Source organism: Artemia sp. Qi Xiang Cuo, chromosome 14 (genome assembly GCF_049724085.1).
Source record: "Artemia sp. Qi Xiang Cuo chromosome 14, ASM4972408v1, whole genome shotgun sequence".
NCBI classification, from domain to species: domain Eukaryota; kingdom Metazoa; phylum Arthropoda; class Branchiopoda; order Anostraca; family Artemiidae; genus Artemia; species Artemia sp. Qi Xiang Cuo.
In genome coordinates, this window is record NC_142807.1 from 10,401,337 (window position 1) to 10,423,027 (window position 21,691).

At 34.5% G+C, this 21,691-nt stretch overlaps 1 protein-coding gene across 2 annotated transcripts in view; it reads left to right on the forward strand.

Annotated features, from left to right (window-relative positions):
* The window catches only part of LOC148944115 (uncharacterized), a 285,083-nt gene that overhangs the window by 209,838 nt on the left and 53,554 nt on the right, over positions 1-21,691 (forward strand). For both annotated transcript variants that reach the window (XM_089100272.1, XM_089100273.1), the window contains exons 23-25: positions 3,270-3,679; positions 6,604-7,151; positions 13,168-13,413. In XM_089100272.1, the coding sequence (XP_088956398.1) occupies positions 3,270-3,679; positions 6,604-7,151; positions 13,168-13,413 (1,204 nt within the window). The remainder of the gene's footprint in view (positions 1-3,269; positions 3,680-6,603; positions 7,152-13,167; positions 13,414-21,691) is intronic.

Here is a 21,691-nt window from a genome sequence, read left to right on the forward strand (position 1 = left end):
TCGCCTAAGAGAGATGGGACAATAACAAATTGGACAATATATTCACTATGGCTTTTTTACTTTTTATTTGTCTGTATATTTTTTTTTATCTCCTTTTGTTTATTAATGTAGAAAAAAAATTATTCTTGGAAGTTTTATGGGATAGAGTTTATACACTTGTGTTAGATTTTGCGGTGGAGTATGATTCAATTATTCATTCTTGATCTATGGCTGCACGCTTGAAGAATAATACCCAACTTCCATTAATTTGGATTTAAAAAAAGGGGTATGGCTTCTCTCGTATTCGTAGTAAGTAGAATAATCAGTTCAATGATCATAATATTAAGTTATGTAGGGGGCTGAGACAAGGAAGCATTATTTCTCCTTTGATTTTCAATATTACTGTTTCGGGGCTGTTTGATCAAATTCAGTTGACTTTTATTTATGGTAAAGGTACTCCTTTTGAGTCGATCGCTTCAGTCACTTCAACAAAATGTAGATTTTTTAGCAAAGGTTTTTAGTGAGCATGGACTTCGTTTTCGCCCTGAAAACTGTCAGTTTTTAATTCTTGGTCCTAAGGCTAATGATCTCGTTAATTCAGAAATTTCTGTTCGTATTTATGACAGTATTTTAAAACCTTTGGAATCTTTTTTATATCTTGGTGTGCCTTATCGACCAACTTTAGCTCTATGTCGTGCTTCTATTTCTAAAGCTGTTAAAAGTAGAATAGCGTCTAGTTTCGGGGCAGTAATTTGTCTTTGCGATCTCCTTTCTCGGAAATCACTGGCTCGGGTATATAATACAGTCGCTTTGCCTCAAATTTTAGGTTTTTAATCGCTTCTCCCGTTTTTTAGAATTAGTAATATTGCGCATGTAAAAACCACATTTTTTAATTTTGCTAAGTTCCTTTGCCGCTTTTCTAAATCTGAATCAAATACTTTTTTAATGAATACATATAAAATAAAAAACCCTGCTGATGTTTTGGAGAAAAAGCAAAAGAAATTTTTATCCAAATTAAAAGTTTTTTCTCATAATTTATATAGAGCTGCGCACGAAGCTTAATTTATTTTATTTGATTTAATTTTTGAATGAAGTGTTAATTTATTATCTATTGAATGAAGTGTTAATTTGTGTGGTAATTTTGATTGAAGGCCTTTGCGTATTTGTTGTTATATAGATTAAAATAATTTTATGGCCTGTTGATTAGCGGTTATTATTTTTATTTATTTCTTTTTTTACTCTTCGTATTCGGAGGAAATAAAAAGTTTGAATTGAATTGAATTGAATTGGCTTGAAGATATGAGATTAAATTTTTGTATTTATTGTATACATAATTATATATATAATAAAACATTTAAAAAATCATAATTATAAATTATAAATCGCTGGTATACATTTTTATAAATATTGCTGTCCCACAGCTTTTTGAATTAGAATTTCACATTCTTCTATTAACTTCTAGAATAATTTTGTCCTGGAATTTCAATTTTAATTTGGTTCGTAATCGTAATACCTTGTTGTTACTTTTGTTGCTATTTAAAATTGTTACTATTGCGTAAAATTTTCTTTCTTTCCTTTGCCTTTATGTTAAAAAGATAGTGTAAACTTTCAACTCAGAAAGCTTTGACAAGAAGTTTTGTCTAATGTGTTTCTGTCGTTTAGATATATTCTATCTGTATGATTTCTTAGTTTATTCTTTTATTCCTTTCTTTATGGCTAATTTTGATGCTTTCCTTTCTTTACGTTTATTCTTTTCGTTTTTTTGTCGTTTAATTTTGGTGTTTTCCTTTCTTTTCAGCTAGTTTTCGTTTATTTTTTTATCGCTTCCTTTACGGCCAATTTTGCTGTCTTTTTTTTTTTACTGAATCCCTCTTTTTTTGTAGAAAAAATAGGTTTTTAAATTTTGGTGCTTTTCTTATATTTGGTCTTTGTGTAGGCTTAGATCTGAACCTGTCTTTGAATAAAGTATTATTTTTAATTGTTCAGCTTGGATTTTTTCCAATGATGCGAATCGTTATTTTTAATTCTGATTTTCTGTAATTCGTAAAAAAGACGTGGTTCTCTTCCTTCAAGCGTCTTATTATGCTCATTTGCCCTCTCAACGTACTCATATTTTTGTTACTCAATTTTCTAAACCAAGAAATATCATTTAAGAAAGGATTTGAAAAAAGAAAAATATAAGAAAATTGGAATTACACAAAACACGAATTTTGGAAAATGGTAGATGTGTGCTCAAACACCTTCTCAGTACATACCCTTCTGAAGACCCATTACTGAATATCAAAGCTAAACTGAATAAACTGAATAAAAAGCTGAATATCAAAGCTGGTTCCAAGATATTTTGCTGCTCCTCATTATTGCTTGGAAAAATATTTAAGTTTTGTTGAGACTTTTCTTCTAATATACCCATTTTCTATACCATTACTACACCCATTTCCGTTTTCCTTGTCTTTTTTGTGAAATATAGAAGTTAAAAAAAAAAAAAATTCAGAAAATACGATAAAATCGTACAAATCCATAATTTTTGTTTTTCCGAGTGTTTGTGCGAGGGGGGGGGGTTAGAAGCTGCTTAAAGCCTTTCTCCCTCTTACTGATGGGATATCAATGGTACAAAAAAATAGATGCATATCCAAAAATTATTCGTAACAATGCTAGTTTCAGTATCAAGCTGAAACTACTACTACTACTAACGACTCACTGCAGCACCATATCTTGAGGTCAACGATTGAGGCCATCACAGCTACGTATGATCCTCCTCCATCATACAAAACAAGAGAAGACACTGAGGACATTTGTGAAGACAGCAAATAACGCGGTAGTACAATCAAAATGAATATTTTGGCTATATATTCAACATCCGTCATCAGCGAAATACAGTATTAATAAATAAAAAGAAAACAAACTTAGTCAAGAAATCACATCGATAATGTAAGTTGTTTAGCTAAAATGATAAAATAATTGTTTTTAATAAATTTTAATTAAAAATTAAAAATCAAATAATTGGTTTTAAAAATTATTTTAAAATAATAATTATCTTATGAGGGTATTTCATTATAAATTGTATTTTATTATTTTCTCCCCCGCCCCAATCTATTTAAAGCCTTCCTCTTTACACCCTACAAAGAAGTTCCAAATTACCTTAAATCAAGCTGAAAAGCACTGGACATACTAATTCGGGTGTTGTTTTTTTTTTTTTTTATTGTTTTTTTTTTTACTTATATTTTTCTTTTAAATTATTTTTTTAATAACAAATTATGGTTTCTATGCTCACGTCCCTTTACATTCTAAAGGTTATTAAAGATGGTGCGTATGAAGTTCAGTTCAATGCTGAATCACCCTATATTGCTGATGAACGACTATTAGCAAAGGCCACTTTGCGTCGCACGACCAACTTATTTGAGCTCACAGTTACAACCGAAACTGGCTCTGGCAGCCATACAGTCTCTGGTGAGCTAAGGAAAGACTTGGATTCTTTACTAGTTCGTCTCAACATCGAATCCTCGGTTTTAAACCTAGACGTAGCCTCTCTTGAGATTAATGCCAGTCGTGGAAGAAGAAGTGAATTCTTGATTGCAACAGAATTGTATAGAAGTGTTCATAGTATCTCCGCTGTAGTCCAGATAGATCCTTTGGGAGCAGAATTCAATATCGCCAGTCCGTTATTGAAGGGCCAGTCTGCCACGATTGTCCTTAACACAACGTAAGTTTTAGTTAATGTTTTTTTTTTAAATAAAGAAAAAAATGAAACAAAACATATGTTGTGTACGCAAAAATCTAATTTTAACTAAGATAAATTATAATATTCAGTGGTGTTAATTGGAGGGGTCATTAGCCTCCTGTAGTATTTCCCTTCCCCCTATATTATGAAAAATATTATTTTGCGATATTTTCATTGGAAAATGACTTTTTGGGCACTTTCAATAGAGAGATTGAAAAAAAATTGCCTCTCCCATTAGAGTTTGAAAAATACATTTTTAGTCCTCTCCCTCCTAATTTTCGGGATTTGACACCGCGGAAATCTTTCATACTTGTTGAATATTTTAAACTGGAATCTTTTAAGCTATTAGAAGTGAAGAGGGGGACGATTTTACTTCATTGATGTTAATATTTGGATACTTTTTTTATGTGTCTAGGGTTGAATAAGCAAAATAATTAACCAACAATCCTGGAAATGTTGATCGGTCAAATAATATTAATGAAGACAGTAATTCACAAAGAATTTGACACAGTTTGCACCATCATATCAGGTTTGAAGAGACTTTAGTCTATATTTTTGGTTCTCAAAGGTATGGTAGACATTCATGACCCTATACATGTCAAAATCCAAAACCTAATCATCATCGCTATCATTTTCAATTTTGGCACGTTTTGATTCTCGCTGTCCAGGTTCATTTTCATTGACTCGCTCACATGTTCGGTGTTGCATGTCTTCTAACCACAGGTGTCTTTGTTCTTCATTTTCATTTTTGGCCCGCTCACATGCTAGGTGTCGCATGTCTTCTAACCGCGTGTCTTTTCATTTTCATTTTTGACACGCCATCGCTTTTCTTCTAATCGTGTATGTCTTTGCTCTTCATTTTCATTTTTGACTTGCTCACTTGCTCGATTCGTAAGTCTTCTAACTGCGTGTGTCTTTGCTCTTTATTTTCCTTTTTAACACGCTCTAATTGTCATTTTCGCATATCTTCTAACCGCCCGTGTCTGCTCTTCATTTTCATTTTTATCACGTTTTTGGATTTTGATTACTTCAGACAATTTAGCAATAACCTTTGCTTTTACTTTCCGTATTGATGTTGTCGCAATCGATGGTAGAGGTTGTCAAATTTCACATCTTTTCACATCTGATAGTTCAGGTGCTAGTTCCAAAAAATCATCATTTATATTAACTGCAACTGCAAATTTTTGTTTTTTGGACCTTTCAACAGACATTATATTATATAAATAACTGTTGCGTTGGAAACTCAACAATCTTATTTATACTGTGACTGACATTATATAAGAAAATGCTTGTATAATACCATATATAATGTCATAAGAAATTCTTATATGATGTCATGTACGTCATGTACTAACGTAGTACATGACGTCCTTTGTAAAAAAAAAATTATGGCTCTTTTTATCACGGCTCTATGGCTCTTTTAAAAATTATCACGATTTTTCTCAGACTTATTACCTATCTAGATCGTTTTTGTATGCGGAATATCCCAAGATACCAATTTTCTCGAAACATTTGGAGCCGTTTTCGAGAACATGCATATTGCTCACATATAAAGATAGTATATATATATATATATATATATATATATATATATATATATATATATATATATATATATATATATATATATATATATATATATATATATATATATATATATATATATATATATATATATATATATATATATATATATATATATATATATATATATATATATATATATATATATATATATATATATATATATATAAGAAAAACACTTATTTGTTTGAAAAATAATTTTTATTTTATCTATGTAAGCTTTATAACCAGAGCAAAAACAGTTACTATAATTAACGATTTGATAGAAGTTAGTTTTACTAGTTCTTTTGAATTGCTGCAACGGATATATAATTTTTTTAAGAAATTAAAAACTTAGAATTCGTTTTGTTTTTTTAATTTTTTCTTGAAGTCGATGTTTGCTATCATGTTTATTTCTTGGCGTTAAAATTAAACGTAGCATGTCATGGATAGGGGGGGGGGGCATATACGTACGGTTTTTTTAATGACAAACCTGACAAAACAATCCTCATAGAAATATGAAAGCTATAGGATATTTTGCAATCTCATTAGAATTTTGATGGTTGAACCGGCCAGGATTTGCTTCCGTCTCACGCCTACCAGCTTGAGGAGGGGCTGTCAAAGACATGGTTCAAAATCGCATTTTTGTAACTGTTTTTCAAATGTTCTTGAAAATCCTCACAACTGTAGACGTACATCGAGGAATAATAACTAATTTCTATTCTCTCCTGATCTTAAAAATTATCACATATTTAATTTTCTATATTCAACGTTAGCAGGCCGACGTCGACGATTCTATTTTATGTTAGCCAAAACTATTATTTTAGCCATTTAGCCGTATAGCCATTTTATTTTAGCCAAAAACTATTCTGTGTTTTTAGTTGTTGTTTTTTTTGGACTGGTCGTATTTCAAACAGTAAGCTGTAAGAAAAATGATTTTAATCAATTTTTTTTTTGGGGGGGGGGGGGGCTATAAGAAAAAAAAAAGCCAAAATTGGCACAGATGAAGAATTATAGATTGCCGAAGATTGTGATTTTCGCCATCCATCTTGGGCCAAACAACAACCAGCTCGCCACCAAACGCTGTGGTAAAAAGAAAGGATTTCAAAGAAATTGTAACTTCTTTGGATGGGGTAATGTGTGAAGCTTTTAACAGATTGCGATACCAGAGGAGTGTGCTCATCTGTGTTGGCCTCAGGAGGCCTGACACTGCAGTAAGTCGTAGTAGTAGCGGTATTCTTCAGGTCGAAGGTTAAGGAATGTTTGTTTTCATACTTGTGTACTCTTTCTTGTATTTCTATTAATACATTGAGAATATGAAATTGTTTTTTATCTTTTTCTAGCTATAATTCAGGTCAAGAGGCTAGTTGCGAAATTGAAGCTGCTTATGGCCAACAGTCAATTCGATTTGAAAGCGCTGCTGCTTATGCTTCATGGAACAACGTACAGCTCTCATCAAACCTTACAACGCCTTTTAGCGCTTTTAAAAGTGGCCAAATACAAGCTCATTTCAAACTTGACTCAGGCATAAATGCTGATTTAAAGGTAGCTACATCCTTAAAAGATTTTGAAGAATTACTTGCTTCAGTCAAATATCAACCCACTGATACATCATACGACGCCTCTGTTTTGTTGAAAACCCCCTTTTCTGGATATGAAAGCACTGGAGTTCTCTTGAACATACCAATGTCTATGAAGTCAGTAGAGCCGAGATTAACTGTCACATTTAGAGATGAAGAATTCTCTGCCTCGGGATTGTTTAAGATTAGGACTGACAAAATCGAACTGGGGGCTATGATGGATGGTTTTGGACAAAAATTTGGTGGCAGTTTTGTGGCCAAATTTGACGAAATGCTGAAGATAAATGTTGATGTTATGACGCCGTTTATAGGTAAGTGTATCTTTGAGGCTTTTGTAATCGACGGTCGCTCATTACATGTCTTTGGGCTTTAATATGTTTCATTTTGAAATACATATTTATTAATATGTTATAAAACAAGCATTAATTTTAGGGCATTTTTCGTAATCTTGTGCATGTCGAGAAATTTTATAATTTTTCAATTTAACCTAGTAATGTAATTTGTTTGTTTTTTTCTTTTGTTTATGATAAAGACACATTTCCAATAAGTAAGTAAATAAAATTACCCTGCTAAAAATTGTTGGGAAGGTTCCTCGAACATGTATTGTCAGTCTTGTCAGTCAGTCAGTGAAAAATTTTTATGGGAAATAGAAGTACAATTATAATTAAATTATTATGGTACCATATCATATAACTATGGTAATTGAATCACCATACTACCATCTAGTACCGATTTTTCTAACAAAGATTTAGAGTGAAAAAACTGATATATTTTTCAAAAAGTATTTTAGGCATCTAGATAATAATTGGCGCATCTACAGTACCGACTTCTAGAAATTATCATATATGCTTCAACATGCCGTGAGAATACAATTATAATTAAATTATGGTACCATATTATATGGCAATTGAATTACCATACGAGTATAACCATCTACTGCCTATTTTTCTGACAAAGATGGAGGGTGAATAGACGAATATATTTTCCTAAAAATGATTCAGAAACCCTTAATTACAATAAAGGATATTTAGACTACCTGTTTCTGAAATTGCCGCGTCTGCTTCCACGTGTTATTTTTTTTAAATAAAAATTCATTTTTAATAAAGACCAATATTCACAAAAAAAACATATCAAATAGACCTACCACGTGAAAATCTATACAGATTTGTTTGTGGCAGGACTCACTATTTTACTGACTCATATATATATATTGAAAAAAAAAACAAAAAAAAAGAAGAAAAATGCAATTTTATAAATAAATAAAAATAAACCTCGTGAAAACCACGAACCAATACTTACAGTAGATAGAAGACAGAAGACAGCCCCCCCTCTCATTCATCCTTATTCATCAATAAATTCTTTATATTATTTTTAAAATAGGACACACTCTCAGCCTTTCCGTAAGACTATTCCATTCCGAAACGGCCACATGCCTAAATACAAAACTAGACCTAGCAGTGTGTCGTCTCTCTTGTGCTAGGTCCGTGGAATTCCTTGTATCAGAAGAATGGTACGCAGAATTTGATGCTAAAACATGACAAAAATAATTAGGGGCTAGTTTATTTAAACACTGATACACGAAAATACCACTCTGATAATTTAAAATATTAAACATTTTGAATATTCAAAACAACATTTACAATATTAAAATGGCGATAACAATCCATTGTACGTTCACATTTTTCAAAATCACCGAGCAGGTACAGCGGTTTATTCTGCACAATTTGTATGTGTTTAATATTTACAACAGAATTACTAGCCCACGCAGAACAACCATATACAATGTAAGGATGAATAAATGAATCATATAAAATTTTCAAAAATGAGACAGGAAAAACATGTTTAAATCTACGAATCAGCCTTAAACCCCGCGCAACTTTCACCGATACAATTTCACTATGTTTTTTTCCAATTTGAATTACAATCAATCTGAAAACCAAGATACATTGTATCAAATATCTGCTTAATTTCCGTATCATTAAAATAAACTAAACATAAAACATTATAAATAACTCCAGTACGACAAAAAATCATTTAATTAGTTTTACTCGCGTTCACTGCTAAACAACTAAGACTAGTAAAAGCATGCAGGCTATGTAGCACTTTATTTGCTTTTGAAACAACCCCACTCAAAGCCTTTCCAGCAATCGTTATAGCTATGTCATCCGCAAAGGATGTTATGGCAGCATCAGGAATGTAGAACCGTAATGTGTCGACGTAAATTAAATATAAAAGCTGACCTAACACAGAGCCTTGCGGTACCCCTCATAGTACAGGACGAGGTGAACTGACAATATCCCCCACTACTACACGCATTGGTCTACCATACAAATACGAACGGAACCAATCAATCCAGTTTCCTTGTATCCCTAAATGTGACATCCTATCTATCAACAGCTCAAAATCAACAGTATCGAAAGCTCTTTTAGAATTAGTAAAATAGTTAAAGAAGTAGAGCCGCTCTCGAATACAATGTTTAAAAAATTAAGATGATGACATAATGCGTGCCTAGTAGAACGATATTCCTGGAATACGAATTGTCTTTCACATAAAAACCCAAGAGGATTAAGGCAGCAATATAGTTTCTTATGAACAACCTTTTCAAATGTTTTTGGGAACTGTGGCAGAATCTCCAGTCGGTCTCCAGTTTGACATTTCTCTTTTGTCGCCACCTTTAAGTAAAGATATAATTTTTGCTTGTTTTAAAACATCTGGGAACTGGCCTTTTTCCATAGATAGGTTCACCAAATATAGAAGACAAGGCAAAAGGTAAGTGGCGACAGCCTTAAATGCCTTAAGGCTAAGACCGTCAATTCCTGCTGAATTTGAATTTATTGTTTTCAGTGCGTCCCCGAGATCTCACTGAGTGCACTTTACGAATTTCATGGAACGACCTCCCCCACGGTCATCAATAAACAGCTCGTTTTTATACCCATGGTCAGCAACATCATTTTTAACATCAATTCCAACATTTGAAAAATATTTACAAAACTCATCACTAACATCTTTCTTACCTTTAGCTTGTTTTTCACTGACTACAAGTTAATCCACTGGTTCTATAATGTTATTACTACGTAGTGTCTCATTTATCACTTGCCGAGTTCCCTTTAGCGGCGTTCACATGCGTGTCTAGCTAGAATCCCATGTCTAGACACGTGTCTAACCAGACTTCAATGTCTAGGCAACGACCGTTCACAAGTAAAATCCGGTGCTTAGCTAGACACGTTAGATAAGGTGCTTACCTAAACTTTGAGTTCTAGACTGTAGAAATCAATGTCTAGGATTTTCGATTACAGCCAATTAGAATGTGTCAAGTTCCACTATTTTCATCATCTGTGTTTACATATTGAACTGAAATTTTATTTTAGTTTTTTCATTAATTGTTTTTTTCCTTTTAGGCAAATATGCATCACCAAACATAATAGTGAAGCACATTGTTTGGCTTACCTCATCCATTATCTTGTGACAGCAAAAATAGGGATTACAATTTTCAAAGTTTTGCTCGCATAAGCTCTCTTGATTGGCTAGAAATGACAACTGTAATCTATTTGAAACTAAATTTGTAGTTTTAGCTAAGCACCGAATTTTATTTGTGAACGGTCGTTGCCTAGACATTGAAGTCTGACTAGACACGTATCTAGACATGGGATTCTAGCCAGACACGGATGTCAACGTCGCTTTAACATCACCGTTTGTATCGCCAAACTTCTCTGAGTAATAATATTTCATTGATGACCTTCTGAGGGAGTTCACATTGTTCCGAAGTTTCCTGAATTCTTCAAGGTTTTGTTGCGTTGGAGGATCAAGATACAACCGATAAAGGCTGTTCCGTTCACTAATTTTGTCCAAGATTTTATTCGTCATCCACGAATTCCATGGGACATTTTTCTTCTTACGAACAACCTTCACAGGGCAACGCTTATCATAAATAGGTGACAATATTTTTTAAAAAGTATCAAACGCCATCGATGCATTTTCTTTTTCATTCATAACTTCCTCCCAAGAAACTATACTTATCTCTTCTTGAAACTGTTTAAGATTTTCCGGCTTAAGATCCCTAACTATCGTCTTCTCCATTTTAAAAACCATTTTTTCCAGTGTCCCGAATTATACACGCCAAAGGAAGATGGTCAGAACTATGACATATGATCACGTCGCAATAACTTTTCGGTATAAGATTCGCCAATAAATAAATATTATCAATGAGGGTAGCCGACTGACTAGTAATCCGTGTCGGTATTTCTGCTACCGGAAAAAAATTGTGCGACAACAAAAGATAAAAAAAAAATCAAGGTTAGAACTACTTAAATTAAGAAGATTAAAATTAAAATCACCAACAAAAACCCGATCCAATTTAGTCGCCGCTGTATCGGAAATAAACTTATCAAAATCGTGAAGAAAATTCTCCGGATTAGCACTAGGTGGCCGGTATACCAAACAAACTAACAACTTTTTCTCCTCCGAAACTTCCACCACAATAGAAAAAGTTTCGATCTTACCTTCAATCCAACAGTAAAAATCCTTCTTTACTGTGTATCTGTTTTGATGCTTATTTGTAAATGCAGGTCCACCCCGCATCATAGAATTTCTTGATTTTGAAACCAGCTGGTACCCTGGAAAAGTATATGACGGGAGAAAGCTATCCTGTCTAAGAAAAGATTCGCATATACCCAACATATCAATTTTATCAAAACATGAAGTAAGAAGGTTCGACACTTCAGAAAAATTCGACGTGATGTGACAGTTCCACTGGCCAATACATAAATCGATATTTGTCACATTAATAACATTGCTATTCATAATATCAAAATGCCTCTACTATGCCTCATCGGCCTAACATTAACTTCAGCGGGATCATTTGCCATGCGAGGTAACAATACGTCATCAATACGAAATGGATTATTTTCAAGCGACTTCAAAGGGTTGCGAAGGGTTAATGCACGAAGCGATTAACCTTATTTGACTTCACTGACAACAAATCATTATGTGTCCCTGGTTGACGGAGGACAAAACCTATGAATGGAAAACTAATGCTAAACTGTAAAAAATAAATGAAAAACCAATGTTATCTAACTAAAATTACTACAAGCAGGAATAAACTTATGAAGATATGCTAACTAATAATATATGCAAAAAATGACGCACGCATCAGAAGATTTCTTCTAGCGACCAGAGCCTCTATTGTGAAGAATTGCTAGTTTCACGAACGAGAAGTGTTTTCTTTCGTTTGAGCAATTTCCTGCTCAGAGGCTACCAATTGAGCTGGAAGTCCACTCACATCAGGAGAAGCGCTGCTGGCAGATCCTCATCTCTGCCACTTTGATTTTTAGCTTTTTTCAGTAGATCAAGATAAATTTCTGGAAAAGAATGAAGTTCTTCGAACGCTTTCTTTGCTCCATTCGTGATGGAGCAAATTTCTTGGAGCAAATTTCTCCATTTTCTTGGATGCCTCCTCTTTTTTACTCTCGTAATCTACAAGTTGGACCTCTAAGATGAGTTGCTGATCTTGTGACCTTGTGATGAGTTGCTGATCCTGTGATTTTGTGATCTTGTAACCCATTATAGAATACTCGATACTTCGTTGAACCAGTTGCAGTCTTCACCGTCTCAATAATCCTGATTGGCCAGAGGGGGTACCCCATATATAGTGCTAAAGCTATGTCACCTGTCTTGAACTGATTAGATGGGGGTGCCATTACGAAAATGAATAAAGTCGTAAAAGACTTAAACACAAGGGGGGCTTTTTAATTCCCCCCACTTTCCAATAAACGCCTTCTGAATATCCAAATTAAAGCACTGATTCGTAACCACAAGTATTCACAGAATTGAATCAGCAGTACGCCTTTACTGGCTGAGTGCTGAAACATGACTGAAAAATGGCTATGGGAACTATTTATGGAATATAGAAGGAAAATTATAATAAAACTATGGTAAAATACCGTATGATTATGGTAATTAATTTTCTGTATAATCATCTCATGCCTAGTTTTCTGATAAAGGTCTAGGGTGAAAAGACTGACACATTTTCCCCCAAAAATTCAGAAACTCTTGATTTTAATGGAGAACATACAGAGTGCCTACTTTTACAAATTAAAATATCTACTTCGGCAGCCTATGAGAAACTCCCGTAAGAAATAGAAGGATGATTATAATAAAATTATGGTAAAATACCATTTAATTATGGTAATTGAATATGGCGACCATTTTTCGGAAACAGGCGTAGGGTAAAAGACAAACATATTTTTCAAAAAATTTCTGAGAAACCTTGGTAATAATTGAAGCGTCTAGATTACCGACTGCCACAAATTACCCAATCTATTTCTGCAGGCTATGAGAAACTTTCATGGGAAATAGAGGGACAATGGAGCGTCAAAAGCTGGAGCAATTCAAAATTATACGTCGATTATCGAGGTAAACGTATTGAGCTAATTACATCTGGATCAATTGAAAAAGGAGTTTTTGTAACCAAGGTTGAACTGAAGACTCCATTTATTGGTTTTGAAAGGATTGTGGCAGATATACAGTTTGAAAGAACTGATAGAAAGACATTGAAAATTGAATTGGAATTTAAAGGTGAGACAAGCTTCATTTTTTTTTTTTTTTTTTTAAATTAAAACCCACCTCCTCTCTTCTCAGTGACGAAAAATTTTAAATTCAAAATACATCTAATTTTAAATTTAGACGTCACCTACTCTTTTTTATTAAATAGCAGCCGAACTGGATATACTTCAAGTCAGCCTTTACTACCAAACAATTTCCAAAAAAAGAAAAAAAATTGTCATTCCTGTAGAGAAGGGTGTCCTCTCCCAACAGGAAGCCCTTTTTACAGTGGCTATTTCTTACCATACCTCTAAACTCTTCCGGGTGGTGACCCTACATGTCTCCTATAAAAACAAATAATAATAATAAAAAAATTCAAAATAAACTAATTAACTTAATAATAATAAAACAAATAAACCAGAATATTTGTCGAATTACTTTATTTTACAAAAAAATACACCAATTAATTTAACAGAGGCTTAAACATCAAAGAAAGTTTTAGTGATAATGGCCTCTAATTGTATCTCTTAATTTTTCCCTTTTAAATATGTTTCAGCTACGTTTTAACTCAAAAAAAGGACCAAAAACAAAATTACAAAAAATGTCAATACTGTCTTACCCTTTGCCACTTACACTGAAACACACACTCACAAAATATCTCCTCAAACATAACCTACCTCTTTCCAATAAACTCTTCAACCAACAGCTCCATCCACTCAATATCTACTCGTTCTTTCCAACTTTCAGTTTCACTTAAACGCGCTATCATTCTCCTACAATCATAATCGAACCTTCTTAACTCAATCCTTTTTCTCTTCTTTTTCATATGTGATCCTTGTGTGACCTTGTGATGAGTTGCTGATCCTGTGATTTTGTGATCTTGTAACCCATTATAGAATACTCGATACTTCGTTGAACCCGTTGCAGTCTTCACCGTCTCAATAATCCTGATTGGCCAGAGGGGGTACCCCACCAATCGAGCAAAGGCTATGTCACCTTTCTTGAACTGATTAGATGGGAGAGTCATTACGAAACTGAATAAAGTCGTAAAAGACTTAAACACAAGGGGGGCTTTTTAATTCCCCCCACTTTCCAATAAACGCCTTCTGAATATCCAAATTAAAGCACTGATTCGTAACCACAAGTATTCACAGAATTGAATCAGCAGTACGTCTTTACTGGCTGAGTGCTGAAACATGACTGAAAAATGGCGAGAGAGTTTGAGAGATGTCAATGTTTGAGAGAGTTTCATCAGAGACTTGCACACCTTTCAAAGACTTCAGAGACTTGTCGAATGCACCATATTACTTAATGGAGTTTCTCTTGCACTTCCTTGATCATTTTTTGTTTTGCTATTTCATCCTCCTCAGTATTTATTACTGGTAAGGCCCATCTTCTTATTATTTCACCGTCAATCCATTTACTGCAGATCATCTCACAGACGTTTCTAATTCTCAGAGACTGACACACCTTTCTGAAATTTATAACACCGAGAACCCCCTCTTCTCGGATCACATGCAACATTTTCATAATTAGCTTTTCCAACTTTCCCCTCCAAACGAAACGCCAAATGCTCTTTTCTACCTTTTTAGCATACTTTTCTTCAAGATTAAAAGCCGGTGCCAGATAAAATAGCAGTGGGAGAGCGTACGGGTTTACATACATGAATATAAACGGTTACACTAGTGGAAGGCTGAAGCTTGAAAAGGCAGTGCGACAAGGGGATCCGAGTTCCCCTTATTTATTCGAACTTTATATAGATCCCATTTTTAAGTATGTTGAACGGCGGATGCAGGTTGTGAATACACCAAAAATCTCCTTGAAATCACTGGCTTTTGTAGACGATAGGGCCTTCCTTCCTGGGAGTATGGCTGATTTGATGGAAGTGGTGAGAGGACTAATGTGGTATGAGGAGCATTTCTTGGTAAAAAATACACAGAAAAAAGAGCCAGTTGCTAAACATAGGTGAGTGTGCACGGCTAGATGATAGCGTCTTAGTCGAGGAGGCTCAGTCAGTGAAAGTATTGGGTGTACTTTTTGAAAGAACGGTGAATGTGGAAAATTTGTGGGAAGAGCCCGTACAAAAGATTGAGGGGTTGCTGGTAGCCCATCAAAGAACACACTTCGTGTCAATGTTTGAGAGAGTAGCCAACCGCCATCGGGTTCTTATATAAGTTGTCATACCACTTCACAAACCATTGATCAAACCCAAAATTTTCCTTCACCAGTGTCCACAGTATCGATCTTATAACCGAGTCATACGCTTTGACAACATCCATACACAGTAGGAAAGCCATTACGGAAAACACCTTATTTTTTGCCATTTCGTCGTCTCTGCGTACCAACAAGTCATGGAGCACGTTGCGAATGTGATGGGCCTTCTTTCCTTGAATACCACCAAACTGATATCCTCCCAGGATTCCAGGCATCACCTTCTCCATTTTTTTAGTTAAAAATTTGGACGTTATTCTGTAGTCACTGTTTGAAACCGATATAGGCCTCCACTTTTGAAGGTCCATTCTATCGCCTCCTTTAAAAAGGAGAGGTATCATGCCCACATCATCCTCTGGATATCCTTGTTTAACATAGCTTCTCACCACCAAAGTAAACAGATCCCCGATTTCCGGAAAAAATTCTTTATAAAATTCGTATCCCAGTCCATCCACCCCAGGTGACTTGCCATTTTTCATTCCTCTTATTGTTTTTTCAGTTTCAAGCCGGGTTACCTCCTGCAGTATCAGCTCATTCTCTTTGGTCTTTACTTTCCTAACTGGTTCAAAATCTGCCAAGGAATCCATTCTGCAATCTTGTCCTTGATCTGGCAACGTGTAAATTTGCTTATAAAAATCTTCCACTATTTTTGTATCTCCTCTTCATTTTCTACAACTTCTCCCTGCTAATTTCTTAATCCCCTAATTCTATTATTTTCTCTTCTCTTTTTTGCCTTAATTTTCATTGCTAGATTAACTTGTTCTGCATTCTCTTCTTCACCCAATCTATTTTTCAGTTTCCAAATCTCAAATTGTTTTTCTTCAATATTTCTTTTTTCATCTTTAACCTCTTTAGACTCGTACCACATCTCCATCCCCTCGTCAATCTCTTCCTTCAGTTTGTTTAACACTATATAAAGCTGTCTTTTATGCGCATTACTTTCCCTTCTTGATTCTTTTTCCTAGTTTTATACATATACTTTTACTTTTTGCTTAAGGACTTTCCAAAATTGCACTGGCTCTGTTCCATCTGTAAAAGCATGCATCCAAGTTTGAATACTGGCTCTCAGCTGCTCTTTCAGTGAGCCCTTTAGTATTGAAGGATTCAGTTTCCGATAGTTCCTTATAAATTTTTCTCGGTTTTTGTTGGTTCCCATATCCGTCACAAGAGCAATGTGGTCAGAGAAAGATACGAGTTCATTCTGTACACTTATCACTTCCGTTAACAGATTTTGCCTCACACAAATCTGGTCTATTCTGCTTGATCTTCGGTTATCCATTCGGGTGAATCCAGATCCTTTCCCAAAATTAACCAACACATCTTTCAAATTTCAAGCACTTATTACCGCCTTTAAACCTTCACTGCATTCTCTTCTTGCTACTTTCCCATTCCTTCCTAAGGCATCCGCTTCGGATACTATACAATTAAAATCCCCCAACAATATCAAATTTTCTTCACAAAGGAACCTTTGCAATTTTTCACGAATGGCACTCTCCTGTTGTGTGAAGTTACCCGTTCCTGACGGTATTTGGACGTTTACTATCACTAATGACCCACAACGCAAACTACAAATGCTTCCATCATCTTCAAAACGCATAGTTTCTTGATCACATTGTACACTTCCTTTTAAAAGGAAACCAACGTCTGGCTCGAGCCCTCCATAAACATACTGGTAGCCTGTCGGGGCTTTAAACTTTTTCGAGTCAACTTCTTGTAGACACGCTACATTTATATTCTGTTTTGTCACAATTTCTGAAATGAAAGTCTGTCTTTTTGCTTGTTTTGCTTCATTCACGTTTAATGTAGCTATCCGCATTTAATTACTTAAAAAAAAAAATTCTTCCTTTTCACCTGTATCCTTTTTTTTCCCTCCGTTTCCTGTTTCCTTTCCGATACCTTTTCCTTCCGTTTTTCTCTCCTTTGATTGGTTACTCCCCGTGCTACCAAGGGATGCCTGACTAAGGGTTATCTTCGGTGACGGTACATTTTGGTTTGTTGCTCCTTCTTTTACTTAGTCTTGTTGGGTTTCGGTTGGTGGTCTCAAACTCCTCTTTTGGTTTTCTGCTACTTGTTTGCTTGCTCCTGCTTCTGAATTGACATGTTTCTCTGCTTCTTTGGTTGCTGGCCCACTTTCTGTCGCTTCTTTTGTTGGGTGCGTTTTTTTTTTTTTAGCTCCACCTCCTTTCTTAGCATTTATCTTTGCACTTTCCAGTACCATGTTTCCCGCAGCTGATGGTGAGAGCGCGCTAATGCCTCTAACTCCTTCATTTCCTTGCGGTGGCTTCGGTGTTTCTATAGGTTGTGGTCCCCATGCCGAACCTAAACTTCCCGGGCTTGGACTCAGGACACACTGCCTTCTTTGATTTTTGCGATTTTTTGACAGTCCTTGGCATCATGATCTTCGCTATGGCGAATAAAACACGCTTTCGGCTGATCGGGATAGAAGACGTTGATTTTCTCCTTCCCCCCCCCCCAAAAAAAAATCAATAGACGGCGGGATGGGGGTAGCGAGACACATCAAAGCTGTTGCTCTTCCCGTATACATCTCATAAACTCATCTCCAGTATACACTTTTCTTCTTATGTTTAGAACTGTTCCGTAAACCTGGAGTTGCCTCTTTATCTCATCGCTAGTTGCTTCTCCTGGGACCCTTCTTAGCTGCACGACTATAGGGCGTTACCCGGTTCTTTCAACACTTACCAGGTAAAAACCGTTTCTGAAGTCCATCTTTGGTTCTTGCGTCTTCCAGGGTGCTACTAAGTCAGCCGCCAACACTGTGGAATTCATTCTTACTCGTACTTGACCAAAGCGCTTGAAATCATCTGTATCTATCGCCCTCACGTTCCCACGGTTAAGATGTAGCTGCTTCAGAAACCTGTGAATATCCACCTCTCTAACTTCACTACTGGCCCCATCGTTCATTGAGCGAAAATCGAAAACCACTGTGTTCCTACTCATCTTATCACAATAAACAAAAACAAAAAAAAATATTCCAAATACCTTTTTTTTCTTTTTTTTCTGTAAAAAAATACAGAAAACCACTGTGTTCCTACTCATCTTATCACAATAAACAAAAACAAAAAAAAAATTCCAAATACCTTACAAAACCCTAAATGTTCACACTCTCACAACAAAATACACGCTCTCCTCTCACCCAAAAACTAAAAAAAAACTCATTTCTCAAAAAACACCCAAAAAACTTATCTTTAGACGCGCAAGGCTCTCCCGCCACACATCCACGCTGGCAACCCTGCGAACTAAGTACACAAACGACGCGTCATTTTTCCTATCTCAATATCAAACACAAAAACGCACTCATACAAATTTAAAACACTTATCACTCTACTCACGGCAATTTTCTCTCTCCTTTCAACCCTCACAAAACCAATTTATCGAACTTTTTACGACCAAAAATAACAAAAATTGTTAAAGTAATGTCGGAAAATGTCCACCATTAAACAGCGTTGCAAATATTTGCCAAAGTGAGACAAGCTTCTGGGTTGCTGTAGTAACACAGACCTTTTTTTTCTTTACGTTATTTTTTTTCCCGGTTTTCATGCTGCTCCTGCAAAATTGAAAACAAGCACATGATGCAGAAGCATAGAGCTATTGAAACAAAAAGTTCTCGCTCTCTCCCTTACATGTTCGTAGGTTGGTAGCCCTCCTAGTACTGCAGCAGTATAGAGTTGCTTTTTTTTATTTTTCCTTTTTTTTCTTTTATGTCGTCAAGACATGTTGCGCAAGTTCATTGAAAGTATTATTTTAGTATGAAGGATAAGGAAAGCATAAAGAATACATATGAGGGGAAGAAATTACCATTGACCATCATAGTGTTTCATCATGAAGAAATTTACGGGCTGGTGGATCAGTTGGCTATGTAACTACATTTATATATATATATATATATATATATATATATATATATATATATATATATATATATATATATATATATATATATATATATATATATATATATATATATATATATATATATATATATATATATATATATATATATATATATATATATATATATATATATATATATATATATATATATATATATATATATATATATATATATATATATATATATATATATATATATATATATATATATAAGATGAACTTAAGTTATGTCTAAGTAAGTAAGTCTTAGTTATGATAACTTAAGCTTAAAGAGCCATGTGTGATCCATTCAGGGTAATAATCATTTCTGTCTTGTCATAACTGAAAGCAGGAGAAAAAACGTATAAGGGGGTATTGTCCATCTGATATCGATCCGAAGGACACTTCTTCTGTCTTTAAAATTCGTAAACTTTTGCTTAAAATTCAGCCTTTTTGTTTTTTCACCCCTTTCCATTTTCTCCATTAGAATCTATACTCTTGATTCCCAAATGATCAGGGTTATGTGCGCAAAAGAATAATGCCAGAAATTATTTTTTTTTTAATTATCAACATTTTGGAAGAAATGCACAACTTTGAGAAACTTAAAAAAAGGCAGCTAAAATGGAATAATACAAGAGAAATATTAGAAGTTATGATATTTTAGAGACTGGATGTCCCTAAAAACCCTCCTTCCCCTTCCCAATCATGTGTTATTATTGTAATAATCTACTTACAAAAAGCGCGGATTTGTGATTAGATTTCCAAATCCTACTACTAACAAACAACTCACCGCAGCATTAAGCCGTCTGAGGCCAACACAGTTACCCACGATCCTCCTCCATCCTAATCTATTCAAAGCCTCCCTCTTTACACCCTCCCAGGAACTTCCCATTTCCCTTAAATCTTTCTTTGCGACATCCTATCACCACTACCGCGGACAAACTGCTTTCCGTTTAGCCCTAGTCGATTGTCCGAAAAGACAAATCTTTGACAATCTGTCATCCTTCATCAGCAGACGTACCCTAGACATCTCAACGTTTCTCTCACTATTAGCCCTAGAAAGCGGGATTGAACCTGCTTTTCGTACAGCCTACGATTTGAAATACGGTTAGTCAGCTATTAACCTTTGAATAAGGATATGCGTTTTCAATTCTTTACCCATAATAAGAATGATGTCAGATCTTAATATTAATTACAATAAAATGAACAATATTTGATATATCAGGTTATTATATACATTAACCGCAGGTTTACCTGTTGATGACGTTCGCTGTGTATATGGTCGAAATATCCAGAATTTATTTCATTGTTTTTCACTGTCTAATAAAAAGATTTATCCCTATTTGAACTGTTTTTTTACGACATTAACAGTGTTTCCGTGCCAATTAATTTGTATATAATTCTTATATTACTTACAAAGGAGACTTTTTTTTTCGGGTCTAACCTAGTTTAGAGTGTCCACTTATTACAAAATATACTAAAATGTTGAAATCATTGCTGTGATTTCCCTAATGACACCTAGTTAGTTCAATTAGTGGCTTAAGGTTCTTGGTGTAAATTTTGACGCTTCTCTACCAAGAGTGTGATATCACATAGAAATAGAGAGTTTAATTGTAAAAGATATTTAAGGTAATGGCAAGGATTATTGTATATTGTTTACGGTGCGAGAACAGAGAAATAGAGAGTTTATTTGTAAAAAATGTTGTGACTCAAAACCTTTTCGTTCTTTTCGCTGGTTCGGAATTTGACATAGATACAACTTGTGAAAAGGTTGGGGATATTTGGCTTTGCTTTCTGATATATGCTTGAGGAGCAATGGGATTTGGGTTACACAAATGTGTAAAAAAAAAAGAAAGCCAATGGGCTTAAAGAACACTTTAGCACGGAAGTATAAGAAAGTAACCTCTCTAGATCTCTTTTTTTTATCTAACTATATATTTCTATATCTATTTGGTAAAGTTCAGTTTGTCAATCGCTATCATAAGCTGGTCAATCATGAATAATAAAACTCAGTAATAAAATAGGCGTGGTGTTATTTTTAATTTGGAACATAGTTAAATTGCTCAAGATCGAGTTACAACTGCCAATAAAAGATGAAAAGTATAGAATAAGTCTCAGAAAGAGACTTTAATTCTGAAGTGTCTAAAAATCTAAGGGGTTAAATTCTAAGGAATTAATAAACCGTGTGTTTAGGCAAGCGCATTTGAAA